Consider the following 14,662-nt stretch of genomic DNA (forward strand, 5'->3'; position numbering starts at 1 on the left):
TTTCTGATTTCTAGTTACTATTGTATTTTTTTCCTCTACTTATAACACCTCCAGCTGCGATTAACAAGCATTCATCGCTCTCTCTTAGAGGGCATCAATAGCATTTGTGTCACAGGAATAGTCTTGGCCATTGGCCACCATTCTATCATAGACCCTGCACCCTTCCCTCCTCTTCCCCTCTTCCCCCCACCCCATTCACCCCAACAACTTAAAACACACTTGTTTCCTCACTTTTCCAGTTCTGATGCAGGGTCATTGGCCTGAAATGTTAACTCCACTTCTATCTTCACAGAAGTAGCCTGCCTACTGAGAATTTCCAGAGTTTTCTATTTTTATTTAAAACTATTCTGTTCTCAGCACTCTTAAGAAACTCCTAAGAATTGAGAGATCTTAAATCCTTGTTTCTTCTGTAAGATTCTGGCTTGTTTCTTGCTTGCAGTATCAACTGCAGTATCAGAAACAGTAGGGCAAAGCTAATCAGCAGAAGGTTGCTGCTGATTAATGAAGAAAAGCCCCAGTACTCGGGTAATCTGTAGGGAGATTGTCTTGACTGGGAGAAGTCCAGTCAAAAGAAAAAAAATATTTTCTTGCAAGTCTTCCTCTTGCCCCACAAGACAAGTTAATAACAGTATGATACTTTTGGGCTTGCTTTGTCCTCAACTCTCCATCCCACAAGGTGAACCTGGCAACAATGATCTGGTCTGAATTAAATTGATGCAGTCTGCTGCCTGGAGGCTATTCCTTGCCTACTCACACTTAATTGGACAGATGCAGAGTGCCAATTGAGCCCAATCTCTGAACGCAGTACATGTCTGGAGAGGCATAACAAGGCCTAAAGTGGTACAGATGAGGCCCCACCCTGGACACCCTGGCAGTCATTGGTAGTAGGCAAACCTGACCCAGAAGGGCTTTTCTTCTGCCAAAGCTGAAAGTTTCTAAATGTCTCTGATATTTAGTAATGTTTAGAGACTATAAATATTGTTGTAAATAATTAAAAGATTAACATGCTGAAAGTAAAATACAAACTAAGAGACAGTATTAAAAAATAAAATAGGTAAAAAAAGAACTTTATTGTTCTCTTTTCCCTAATCGCCAGATTGGGAAACCTCATTCCAATAAATTGGAATTCCTCTACTTCACCAGGTTTGACTTACAGTTTCAGACAGACAGATTCCCCCAGCGTAATGCTGGTAAATCTCAGCAAATCAGGGCCCTACAGTTGGACTCTTCTGTGCAGTACAGCAAAGGAGCAAACTTATGGATCAACTGGCATTTATCACTCAGCTCTTAGAGTCTAGGACTTACTTAGCTAGGAGCAGCTAAATACTGACAGTTCCTTTTGGAACCACATGATACGTTCAGCTTATAATACCTTACCACTCACAGTCAGGACTGAATATTTTAAGATATTTCCCCCTTTTGCCTCCTGCTACTTGCTGAAAACAGTGGCATACCTGGCGATGAATGAATACAACAGATCCCAAAAGTCTCCAAGTACCACCTTGCCGGTCTACATGCAACATCCGTAAGATCTGAAGGAAGCGAATACCCCTGGAAAAAACAAAACAGAAGTAATTACACTAAAAAAAGCTTAAAAAACTAAAGATATATTTCACTGTGTTTCGATGTACATGTGACTAATAAAGAGACCTTATCTTAAAATTATTTTCACTTGTGAGTAACAATTATTCTTACGATTTTACTTTCATTTATGTCCTTCATTTGAAGGATCATCCAATTTACATTTCATTAGTGTATGTAGAGCATCTGGCTTTAGAAAACATGCTATTTACTTTGGTCACAAAGTTTTCCTTCATTTGCATTGTAATTCCTTCCTTGCCTCAATTTTACATTTGTTTTTTCTAATTCTTAATACATCCAGGTGCATTTGAGAAGAATTGAAACCAAATGCTAAAGTAGATTAGAGCTCCCACACTTAAATTGTCTAAAGTCTTTTGAATACATGGCTGTCATTAGAATAGTTATGATTAGGATAGATATCATTAGGATAGTTGTGATTACTTTTTTATTGATTTCCTCTTAAAGCCAAAACAATAGCTCTGACAGATAATGAAGCAGCCAAGAACTGTTCATCCAACTAAGATTTTTACCAGCTGTCGGTCTAAGTCATCTTCATATGGCTAAAATACCATTTATTAAAATTAAATGTATTGGGAAAAATTCATTAAAATGCTCCCTTCTCAAGCCCATCTTGCATTCTAATGTTATTCCCGTCAAAGTTAGAATTTTCTATCAATAAATCTGGTATTGCTGGAGGAAAATTATTTTTCTAAGTCTAAAATAAAGAACTCTTAGATTTTATAAAAAATCTTAATGGCATTAAATTCTTAACCTTTGGGATCTGTTGACTTCCAGTCCTTATGCCAATCAAACTATATTTTTGAAATTTGCTTTAAACATTTCTTTCTCCAAATACAGCAGGGGATAAACCTTAAAATATTACTGCTTGAAACCTTTTTCTACCATTTAAGGGAAAATAGAATTAAAATTTAATTTAAAAAAATTAATGCTAGTTGACTCTCCGTTATCTTTCCAACACATAGATGGAATTTAATCTAGACAAGTGTGATGTAATGCATTTTGGGTTGTGTAATACTGGCCAGGCATATACAGTAAACAGAAGAGACCTTTGAAGCATTGATGCATAGAGGTAACTTGGATTGCAAGTTTATAGTTCCCTGAAAATGGGGGGCTTTAGTTACAAGAAGATATTGCATAGGCTGGGAATGTTCTCACTGGATCACAGAAGGCTGAGGGGTAACCTTATAGAAATTTATAAAATTATGATGGGCATAGATAGTCGCAGTCTTTTTCCAAGAGCAGGGGAATATAAAACTAGAAAACAGTTTAAGGCAAAAGGAGAAATATTTAAGGGTAAATCTGAGGAGCATGTTCTTCCACATTGCCAGAGTGGCCAGAGAAGGTGGTAGAGGCAGGTACAATCACAGCATGTAAAAAGCATTTGGACAGGTACATGGGTAGGAAAGGAATAGTGGAATAGAGGGATATGAGATTAACATAGATAGGCTTTGCGGTCAGCATGGCCAAGTCAGGCTGTAGTGCCCAGTTCCATGTGACTCTATGATGTGTACATGCATTGGCTTTTCTCTCTCCCTGTTGTTGTTTGATGATGAAACTACATACTTTTAGAGACCAAATGAAATTCTGCAGCAGAATTGGACAAAGAAATGAATTAAAAGAAAAATTATAGGCTTGTATTCTTTTGAGTACTGTTCAGCAATCTTCACCCATCCTGTTATAATTGGTGCTGCACAGAAAAAACACACATATAATGTAAGAAGTAAACTGAGAAAGTCAAGCTCTAAATTAAACATCAAAATTTTGACCTATTGCAAAAAAAATCATAAACGATCAAAATGTTGCATTCTGAAGAAGTCATTCAGTAGAGCATGGAGACTTGACCTTTGAGGAGTGCATTTAATGCAGGTTAAAAAATTATTAACTTGCAAAACCATGCTTCAGACCCTTTATCACTGAAACAGAGCATAAAGTTTTCAAATAAACCCCAAAAAATTTACTGATACATCAAATTCAAAACTATGCTGCAATAAAGTACACCCAAGTTTTTATATTGTTAACCAAACTCATTATGAAATCATAGTCTATTGCAAGTTTTACAACTGCACCAACTAGAACTCTGCTCTGGATTTTCTGACACCTACAACCTAAATGGTCCAATGGATAGATGTAATTTGTGTCTGTTGTCTTAGTTCAATTTAAATTGTATAACTGTACAGCAATACCTGATAGCAGATGTGGCAAACACTTGGCCATTTGATCCAACACTGAGCACTATGATGGATGCAATCACTACAATCAGATCTGCAAGTCAAAAATCAGGCATGCGAGTTAATTTCAAATGCAAGATGATAAAGACATTATTTTAATCTTTTTCAAGGCAATGTCCATAGAGGTCATTGCACTGGTAGTAAACATTCAAAAACTACAGCTGAAACAATTTTCAAATAGCATATTTAACGCCATTAAAACACTCAGGTGTTCATTCAGATCTACAAGCAATTCTGTTTGATTGTTACCTCAAGATACTAGAGCTGTCTATGATTTAAACAAATGTTACAGCAGAACATTCAAGAGAAACTCCATAAAATTCTCACCTATAATTGAAATAGGTTTTCTGGCAAACCGAATTCTTCCTTTAACACCGACATATTTACTCCTGCAGCCTGCAGACCATAGCCGTACTATATATTCAGCACCAAAAAATACCACTAATACAATTTCCTAAACAGAGAAAGAAGGAACTGCTGAGAGTGGATTGATGTTTGTGCATAAAAACATAGAAATTGATGATTATTACAGTAATGGACAAATGTTTACAATATTTTCAGGACATTTTAACAAAGATAGCAAGTTCAAATTTAAGTCCAAATTGGCAGTGGAGGAGTTTTAGAGTCATGAAGTAAACAGCACAGAAGCAGGCCTTTTAGCCACCAAGTCTAGGCCAACCATCAAGTATCCATTTACCCTTATCCTCCATTAGGCCCATTTTGTTCTCCCCTCATTCTACAATCCACCTGCGCACTGCACCTGGAATGTGGTCGAAAACGGGAACACCCAGGGAAACCCACACAGTCACAGGGACAGCTTGGGAGGTAAGGATCACGGTCGCTGGAGCTGTGAGGCAGCAACTCTGCTAGCTCCACCACTGTGCTGCTCTTAGTTTTTTGTGATTAAATACCATCCCCAAACGTAATTCTAAGAGGCAATCGTTATTTAGTTGCACATTCCAATCTGTATAGAGCATAGTTTTGCATAATTCATTCTATTATAAGAATTTTTAAAGCTTCAGTGAAATTAAATAAGCTTTTTCATTCTACTTATGTTCAATCTTCTATTTTCCTTTCATATTGTTTAAATTCATTTTCTTCAGTCTTTGCTTTCCTTCAAATCCATGTATGTGATTATGCTTTTCAGATACATTCAGTGGTTATTTTAGCCTTTAACTGTTCCATTCTTCTTGTCCTTCAAGGACTGTTACATTCTTGTTGCACTACCACCCTTCCTTCCACTGGATGTGTATATAGGGGTAAAGATTAGCTTCAGTGTTCCTGACTACTTTTAAAGTTAATGGCATTATCATTAAAGAATCTAAATCTAATTTTCAACCTTATATTTATTAGAATTATTAGTTCTTAGGGTACATCTATGTAAATCTGTGCTAGCTCATTTTTATAGGATATATTCAAGTGATTGACATACAAATTAAGAAATCTCCATTCCAAACACCAACTCTTAGTTGCACTTATCTACAAATTGTAAAATGTAGAAACAAGTGGATTTTAGACTGTAATATGAAGCAAGTCAAACATGGAAGTGTAACTGCAAAACTGAAAAATAATCTAGTCCCATAAAAGTGGCAGTACAGGAACAATAGTTCATTTTTTTAATCCATTGGTACAAAGTCATTTTTCCCCATAATGCCATGAAAAAAGTTTTAACAGATCCACGTTCCTTTGATTTGATTTGTTGTCCGCTGGATCAAGCATTGGGTAAACTTTTCTGATGCATTTTTACTTGATATTGATGTCTTTACAAATAAAATTAATTACAATCACTAAATTACAACTGAACATTCCAATTCACCCTTAGGGTGGTACTTACTGTTCTGCTCACCTGGACATAGATTTAGCTCAATGTTTAATTTCCTCATAGTTCACATCAAACAAAAACCAAAACCTTCTGAAAGCCTCCCCCAATTCCCAAGAACAGTTGATCAAAATGTGCAGCTTCAGCACTTTAATGGGTTTTCCCCACCACCAGTTGGAATCTCTAACCATATCCCACAAGGCTTCATAAACATAAATGAAAATCTGGTGCATTTGTAAAATAGTGTTAGCTCTTACCCTCCTTTATACACATGGTACTTTTTAATGCAACAAACAATCTGCTGGAGGAACTCAGAAGGTTGAGCAGCATCTGTGGTGGGAAAGGAACTATTGACATTTCGGGCCGAAACCCTGCATCAGGAGTGAGAGTGGAGAGGGGAGATCGCTGCTATAAAGAGGAGAAAGGGCGTGGTGAGACAGGAGTCTGTGGTGATTGGTGGACTGAAGAGGGGTGTAAGATGACGGGCAGGTTGTGCTGGGACAGGGGTTGGTGTGGTTCAAAGACAGTGGCAGAGGAAAAATGGGAGGCAGAGATGGCATCTTACTCCATGGGAAGATGGGGGGGGGGGGGGTGTGAAGGTTGGAGAGCTGCTGGAGGGTAATAAGCAGGAAGACAAATGGAAGCAGTGCTGGAATCTGATAAATAAAGGTGATAATAAGAACCATTTGGGGAGAGGTGGATGGCAGATGGCAGATGGAACCAGAAAACAGATGTTAGGGGTGGGAGGGTGGAGGGGAAACACTGGAGGGGAGGGTTACCTAAAATTGGCACATTTGAATATCTTTCTTTTACTACTCTATTCCCCCCCCCCCCCATACTACCGGAACTAAATGTGTTGGGGTGCGAGAGAGCGTGTGAGACAGAACCGTTGTAAAATCAAATGGCCTGAATAGGAGGAGTGCAGAATATTTCAGAAAGTGGAAGGGCTGAGGGGAAATACTGGAAATACCCTGTAGATCAGACAGCTTTCATGGAGAGAAGAACAACATTAACATTTTGAGTCAATGAGTTCAGAATGGTTAGAGATATATTTTGTGACCAGTGTTAATTACAAGCCTCCTGATACTTACAGCTAGCCTGCCTATACTCCTTCCCATCCCTCAGCCTACAGGAACTTTATTCCATTTACCCAGTTTCTCTACGGTATGCACTTTACAATGAAACCTTTCATAAAAGTGCTCCAGTGTGTCTTTGTTCATCAAACGTGGTTATCCTTCCACCACAGGTTTAAAGCCTTCAAACTGATGACTGTTTTTAATTTTATACAATTATTTTATCCTTGATAAGCCATTGATTTACATTTTTTATTTTGCAACTTGATATTCTTTTAATCACATGGCACCACTAATAACATTCATTTTATTTTAGATTTCTAGACAATGCATCTTTCATGAATTCAGTAACCACAAAGAGAAAACCTATTATTAATTATAAGCAATCTGCTTTGAGGAACATGAATAAAAGGTCTGCAATTTCTTGCCTTTTTAAACTTCCAACTGACTGGCTGACAAAATGGTATATCGACATTAATCCTTGAGACACATTCGTCATTCATCTATTACCATGCCAAGACAAATAATAAAGTAATGCCTAGCCAGGCTAAGTAAAAGCACACAAAAAGAAAGAATGAATTTCAAAATTAGCCTTAAGTTATTCCCAAGCACCAACAGCATGCCATTGTTGCTATGTGTACGACTTGCAATAATGCACAGCAGTAAATTGTCAAAGTAATTTTAATTGCTCTCTTCAACCTTTAAAAACAGAAGTAGTGTTTTTAAACAGAACAGCCATTACCTTCAGATTTTTTCAACAAATCACGTTATCCTGACTGACATATTACAATTTCTTCATCAATACTGGGTCAGAACCACATACTTCACTACCTATTGCAATTGTAAGAAAATCAAATCACCACAACTTCTGATGCAGAGTTTCGACCAGAAACCTTGATAATTCATTTCCTCCCACAGATGCTGCTGGACCCGCTGAGCTCCTCCCAGCAGGTTGTTTGCAACTACAACTTCATCGGTTTATGGAAAAGCACTAAAAACTCAAGGCAACTAGTAATCGGCAAAAAGACAACCTTCCCTGAAAAAAACTGTTCAGATATAATCGACCCTTTCAATATCTCCAAAATACCCAATGTCTGCTTTCTTTGAATTAGATCAATTCGATCTGCCTAATCACATACCTGCCTCCTGAAAGATCCTAATGGTGATGAGTTTGTGGCATTCCATCAATGAGATTTTCACATTTGAAAATGTTGATTGCTAGCCTGTTGATAGGACTTTGGGAAATCTGGCAGAGCTAAACCATTGACAGTCTCCAGTGGAATCCATCAGCAGATGCTACAATTTTATGAGGTGGAGAAGTCATTCATTCCCTATTTGACCTCTCAGAAATTATTACAGGAAATTAACTGCCATGTTTTCTTTAAGGAGTTCTGGTTTGGTCACTCTGTGGCAAGCATCAATGGGCAAAGTTAGAAAATGTTACGCCCAACATTACCCAAGAATTTATTGATGCCCAGTTGATATTATGCAACCCTTAATTGCATGCACCCTCCTGATGAGCTGATTTTAAGAAGCACCCTTCCCCCCAACCATCCCTCAATACCCTTCAAATAGCAGCAGCCCAGAATTTGAGATAAATGGGAGGACAAGTGGTGTGGCTTGTTTTAAAGCACAGTATCAATCTATTCCCACCTGAAAACAATTACAAAAAGATTATAATTTTGATTTGTGAACCGCAATTTGGTACAGGATATACATTCCACACCGATTTGATGTAATTTGCAAATCTGAATGCCTATATTTTGCAGTTAGGTAAATGTTTCTGTAAATCATATTGCAAAATATTCTGCAATTCATAATTAATTTGATTTTAAGAAACTATGGAAACATTTATGGTTTGGTGATACATCACACAGCACTTTTTGGACTTCGTGCATCCCCTTGTGGTGAAGCACATCATTGAAACAATTTATCAAATGGTGAACCTGCCTGTCAAATCTGAATGGAAATGGACTGTTGCACAGAAATTTGGGTAATTGTTCAAGCTACAGCTGTTAGCATCAGATCTTTAACTTTGTCAGTTATCAGGCTCCAGGCTTTATTGAAGCACAGTTTAATTGTTGCACAGAAGGTGCACTTCTTTATAATGTACTTGTGAAGACTAATGCTTAGGTAATTAGCATAAAGTTATTAATATGAAATGGATCATACGAGACATCTTCATGTTTATTCACCTGTCACCAACAGGATTGTCATATACAACTACTGACAGCAGAAAGTCTCAAAACCACAGCTTTCTCTCCTTTAGTGAGGCCTTCAATACCCCTTCCAGTAAAGCCATCCATACTAGTTACTCCATTCATTCGGCTCTAGATCTCCTCACCAAAATCCATTTTCAAAGCATGCAGCGTAGAACTGGCCCAGACATTCATAAAATTTGGCTCCACTTTGGGTCTATTTTGCTCCCTTTTATTAAAATCACCCTATGTTTAGTATTATCTGGAAGGGTAAGGATGACCACTGATTAACAGTCTACTATAATTTGCCTCCCTAAACATACTTTGCATCTGTATTCACCTCTGATATAAAGTGCCAAGCTCATAAAAGCTTTCAATACCAAGAGAGATCCATTGAGGATTCTGTGCTACTTTTACTCTTTTCCAAATGGTGATGATTACTGGAGGCAATCACCTCCCCAAACATCCAGCTAATTCCAAAGTCCATTTTCCACCATGACCTTTCCAAACCCATCTCACTTATGTCACACATGTTGATTCTTTGAACTCATTCCTATTAATCTTCTGCCACCCATCTTCATTTCCCTGTCCATTTTGGTCCCAAACCAAATTAACCAGCCATCATTACTTTTTTTAAAAAAACAAATTTCGAACTTGATACTTTCCCTTAACAATTATTTCCCGACTCATGTTCTTCACTCTTACCATTTCATTCTTGGAACCATCAAATTAACTTTCTACTCCTGCTGCAAGACCAAAGCATCTTGATCCAAAAATGGCAATTGACATTCTGAATGAAAATGGACATTGTGTAAAATCAAAAAAAATAAACAAACTATAGATGTTGGAAATTTGAAATAAAAACAGAAAATGCTAGAAACACTCAACAGGTCAGGCAGTAAATTCTTCCTTCCTTTGTAGAGGCAATAACATGGAGCACCTAGTCCTTTATTAATGCAATGGTCACAGCAAAAAACAGAGCCTTTGTCATGGATCCTGCGAACATTGCTGACAATAAACTTAAAAATCACGACCTACTAGTACACTAATTACAATCCTTGGCAGATGGTGAATGGATTTTGTGAAGTGAGTGGAGAGAGTGAAGAGAAATAAACAATGTTTCAAAGACCCCTCATCAGAACAGGGAAAGAGAGAAAACAAGTTAGTTTTAATTGGTAGAAAATCTGGGGGTGGGATGGACATTCTATCCTTCCCTCCCCCACTTTCTCTGCAAATTAAAACTTTCTTTCTTTCCAGTCTTTGTTCTGTAATATTAACTCTGCTTCTCAATCTACTATTGCTGCCTGACCTGCTGAACGTTTCCACCATTTTTTTTGTTTTTGCTTAGAATCCCTCCCTATACTCCTCAACCCATGTTTATAACAACTCTTCTTCGTGATTCAAACTGATATCACATTTGCTTCTATTTACATTCATCTTAAAATGTTAAGAGCCCATTGAGTAATGTTACCTCTGCCCATTCCACAACATCACCTTGGAATTTCCCCCAAGATTGATAACACTCCATCTCTGGGGGAAAAGAAACAAAGCACTGAGGATGCTCAAAATTTTGAAATAAAAACAGAAAGTGATGGAAATACTAAGGAGGTTAAGCAGTGTTTGGGGAGAGAGAAATAGAATTAACATTTCAAGTCACCGACATTTCATCAGAATCATTTTGGTGATCTGTTACTGATCTGTCCTGTTAAACTCTGCTGAGGCGGCAAACAGATCTATTACAACAGAGACACTTAAAGACAGAATATTTAAACATCTTTCATTATGTTTTCCCACTCTGCCATTATGCTCACAGATGTTGGCCATATCATTGTGCCATTGAAACCAGCCGTGGCTCATAAACTGTAGGCTTGATCGCAGTTCGGAAGCCAAACCTCCATCCCCTCTCCACTCACTTCACAAAATCCATTCACCATCTTCCAAGGATTGGAATTAGTGTACTAGCAGGTCATGATTTTTAAGTTATGGTCAGCAATGTTTGCAGGGCAAAATCTCTCTATTTTGCTGGACCACTGCATTAATAAAGAACTAAGTGCTCTACATTATCGCCTCTACAAAGGAAGGAAAGATTAGTCAACTTAACCTATTTATTTAAAAGTCAATTAAAAGTAAATATTTAAATTTCCTTTCTACTGATCTATCCTGGAGAGGACAAGAAGAGTTTACAATATATAGGAGAAAAAAACATTGGATGTTTACCCCAAAATCAAACGTTTTTCAATTTGGTTATAAAGCAATGACTTGGAAAGACCTGGGTAAGTAGTTAGATTTTTAAGGCAATCCAATCATTTCATAGTCACCATACTAACATTTTAACTCCAGAATATTTTTAATTAATTGAATTCAAAATCCAGTTGTAGGGTGAATTTGAACGTCACTAAGTTTAAATCCCATCTGATCATGGCTTAGGAGATTTTGGGAGATGAAATGTAAAGAGACAGTACACTGTTAAAGGCAAGACCCTTAACAGTACTGATGAGCAGAGGGATCTTGGGATCCAATTCATAGCTCCCTGAAGGTGGCTGCACAGGTTGATAGGGTGGTAAAGAAGGCATATGGCATTCTTGCCCTCATTGGTCAAGGCACTGAGTTCAGGAGTCAGGAAGTTATGCTGCAGCTTTATTAAACTCTGGTTAGGCCCCATCTGGAGTATTGCATTGAGTTCTGGTCACCCCATTATAGGAAGGATGTGGAGGCTTTGGAGAGGGTGCAGAAGAGGTTTACCAGGATGCTGCCTGGATTAGAGGGCATGTGCTATAAGGAGAGGTTGGTCAAACTTAGGTTGTTTTCTTTGGAACAGCGGAGGCTGAGGGGAGATCTGATTGAGGTTTATAAGATTATGAGAGGCACAGATAGAGTAGACAGCCAGTATCTTTTTCCCCAGGATTGAAATGTCTAATACCAGCGGACATGCATTTAAGGTGAGAGGGGGCAAATTCAAAGGAGATGTGTAGGGCAAGGTTTTTTTGTTTTACACAGAGTGGTGGGTGCCTGGAATGAGCTGCCTGGGCTGGTGGTGGCAGCAAATACAATAGGAGTATTCAAGAGGCTCTTAGATAGGCAAATGAGTGTGCGGGAAATGCAAGGATATGGAATATTTAGGCAGAAGGGATTAGTTTAGTGGGGCATTTGATTACTAATTTAATTAATAGCTGCAGTAGCTCAAGAAGATGGCTCACCACCATCTCAAAAGCACGTAGGGATGAGCAATAAATTCGACCTTTGCCAGTAACATCCAAATGAGAAGAAATTAATAAATACAATTATGGTCAAAGTCAATGGATCTATCAAATTTCATCTTCCACCAAATGTGCCACTATCTTTAAACACGACTCCAAGCAGCACATCCTTGAAATCTAATGATCAGGTACATTTCAGGCCAAAATGCAGCTGCTATAATCAGGTCCTATCGCCTATGTTTTCCATCAAAAGAAGTTTCCAAAGGTGGAGAAAGACCTATGGCACTTACATTGGCCTTTCTTCTACCTATGACACAGTGTGGCAATAAATCCACATTTAAAGTGTCATGTTTTGTCTGATACCAATGGACACCATGCCCTGTCTCAGCAAAGATAATGACCAAGAATCCCATGACAATTCCTTGGAGGGCACACCACTTGGTCCATGATGGACTCCCAAACACAGTGACAATATAGGGTTAGCTGTACAGTCACCTATCTTTGCCTTGGTCAATGCTAAGCTGAATAAATACCTTCAGAATTGCAGGAACAGTTCTGTCACTGGAAATTGCTTTCCTATCCAGCTACATCTTTAGTAACAGCACTCCACCTTGACAATAAAGCCATAGACAGACATCATTTTAAACAAATTATGTGGACTCTGCAAACAACCTCGCAGCATGATTGGATGGCACCTTCAACTGACAGCAACATTGGCTGAGGACCGTGGAAAAGGTAAAGTCGTAAACAAGTCTTCTGTAGAAACCAAATGGAGTGTAAGAGCAAAGACCCCCCTGAACAGCGGTTTTGGTAAAGTGTTGCACTCCTGTATGGGTAAATAATTGCCATGACAGGACAGCAAATGTGCTGCTAAACATGGTGATGGACTGAAGTCAATAGCTGTTGACTGGCTCCCACCACCATCGAACTTTGCTCCTCCAGATATTAGAAGGAAAATCACCATCTCTGTCATCTGTTTCATCAACTGCATCTTTGTGAATGCAACACCTTCAATCTTCGGTAGGCTAGAAGGCACGCCAAGAGCAAAGCTCAAATCGAGAAAACCACCATGGAAGCGTCATAGAACGAAACAGCAAGGATACAAGCCCTTTGGCTGAACACAGTGCCCACTCAGCTAGTCCCAATTTCCTGCGCTTGGCCCATATCTCTCCAAGGCCCACCCCTGCAAGAGCTTCTTATATGATACTATTGTATCTGCCTCAACCACTTCCTCTGGCAGCTCGTTCCAAATACTCACCACCCTCTGCATGAAAAAGAAGCCCCTCAGGTCCCTTTTAAACCTTTCCCCACTCACTTTAAATCTATACCCCCTAGTTTTGGACTCCCCTACCCAGGGGAAAAGACTGTTATTACTACCTTATCTAACACTCTCATAATTGTAAACATTTCTATAAAGCCGCCCCTCAACCTCTTATGTTCCAAGGAATAAAGACCTAGCCTGGCCAACCTCTCAACGTAACTCAGACCCTCAGGCAACATCCTCGCAAATTTTTTCTGCACTCTTTCCAGTTTAACCACATCTTTCCTACCACAAGGTTACCAAAACGGTACACAGTACTTCAAAGTGCAACCTCACCAACGACTGATACAACTGCAACATAATATCCCAACTGCTATACTCAATGCCCTGACTGATGAAGGCCAGCATGCTAAACACCTTTTTCACCACCACCACGAACTATGCACATGTACTCCTAGGTCCCTCTGTTCCATTACACTCCCTAGTGCCATACAATTCATGGTATAAGTCCTACGCTGGTTTGACTTTCCAAAATGCATCACCTCACACTTACCTGTACTGAAATCCACTTGCCACTCCTCAGCCCACTTCCCTAACTGATCAAGATCCCCTGTAATCTACAATAACCTTCTTCACCATCAATAACACCCCCCAATTTCGTGTCATCTGCAAATTTACTGATCAAGCCTTGTGCATTCGCATCCAAATAATTTATGTAAATAATGAATAACAAGGGTCCCAACACCGACCCCTCCGGCACACCACTAGTCACCGGCCTCCATTCAGAGAAACAACCTTCATCCACCACCCTCTGCTTCCTAACTCCGAGCCAATTTTGAATCCACCTACTAGCTCTCCCTGTATTTCATGGGACCTTACCTTCCAGACCAGCCTACCATGCAGGACCTTGTCGAAGGCCTTGCAAAAAGTCCAAATAAACAATATCCACTGCCCTACCCTCATCTACCTTTGTCACCTCTTCAAAACACTAAAAGATTCATCAAGCATGCTGACTCCTCCTCATCAGACCCTGTCTATCCAAATGCTGGTAGATCCTGTCCTTCAGAATGCCCCCCAGTAACTTCCCCACTGCTGATGTCAGGCTGACTGGCCTGCAGTTCCCTGGCTTGTCCTTGCTACCCTTCTTAAATAACAGAACAACATTAGCCACCTTCCAGTATTTGGGAACTTCACCAGTGGCTAACGATAAAGCAAATATATCTGCAAGGGTTTCGACAATTTCTTCTCTTGCCTCCCACAAGGTCCAAGGATGCATTCAATCAG

General features: G+C 39.0%; 1 protein-coding gene across 1 annotated transcript in view; it reads right to left on the reverse strand.

Annotated features, from left to right (window-relative positions):
* Positions 1-14,662, reverse strand: part of LOC127578547 (potassium voltage-gated channel subfamily KQT member 1-like) — a 300,567-nt gene that overhangs the window by 238,563 nt on the left and 47,342 nt on the right. Inside the window, exons 5-7 of the mRNA XM_052030696.1 lie at positions 4,158-4,284; positions 3,786-3,864; positions 1,455-1,551 (exon numbers count right to left, since the gene is read on the reverse strand). Of these exons, the coding sequence (XP_051886656.1) occupies positions 1,455-1,551; positions 3,786-3,864; positions 4,158-4,284 (303 nt within the window). The remainder of the gene's footprint in view (positions 1-1,454; positions 1,552-3,785; positions 3,865-4,157; positions 4,285-14,662) is intronic.

Source organism: Pristis pectinata, chromosome 15, assembly GCF_009764475.1.
Source record: "Pristis pectinata isolate sPriPec2 chromosome 15, sPriPec2.1.pri, whole genome shotgun sequence".
In the NCBI taxonomy this organism is placed as follows: Eukaryota; Metazoa; Chordata; class Chondrichthyes; order Rhinopristiformes; family Pristidae; genus Pristis; species Pristis pectinata.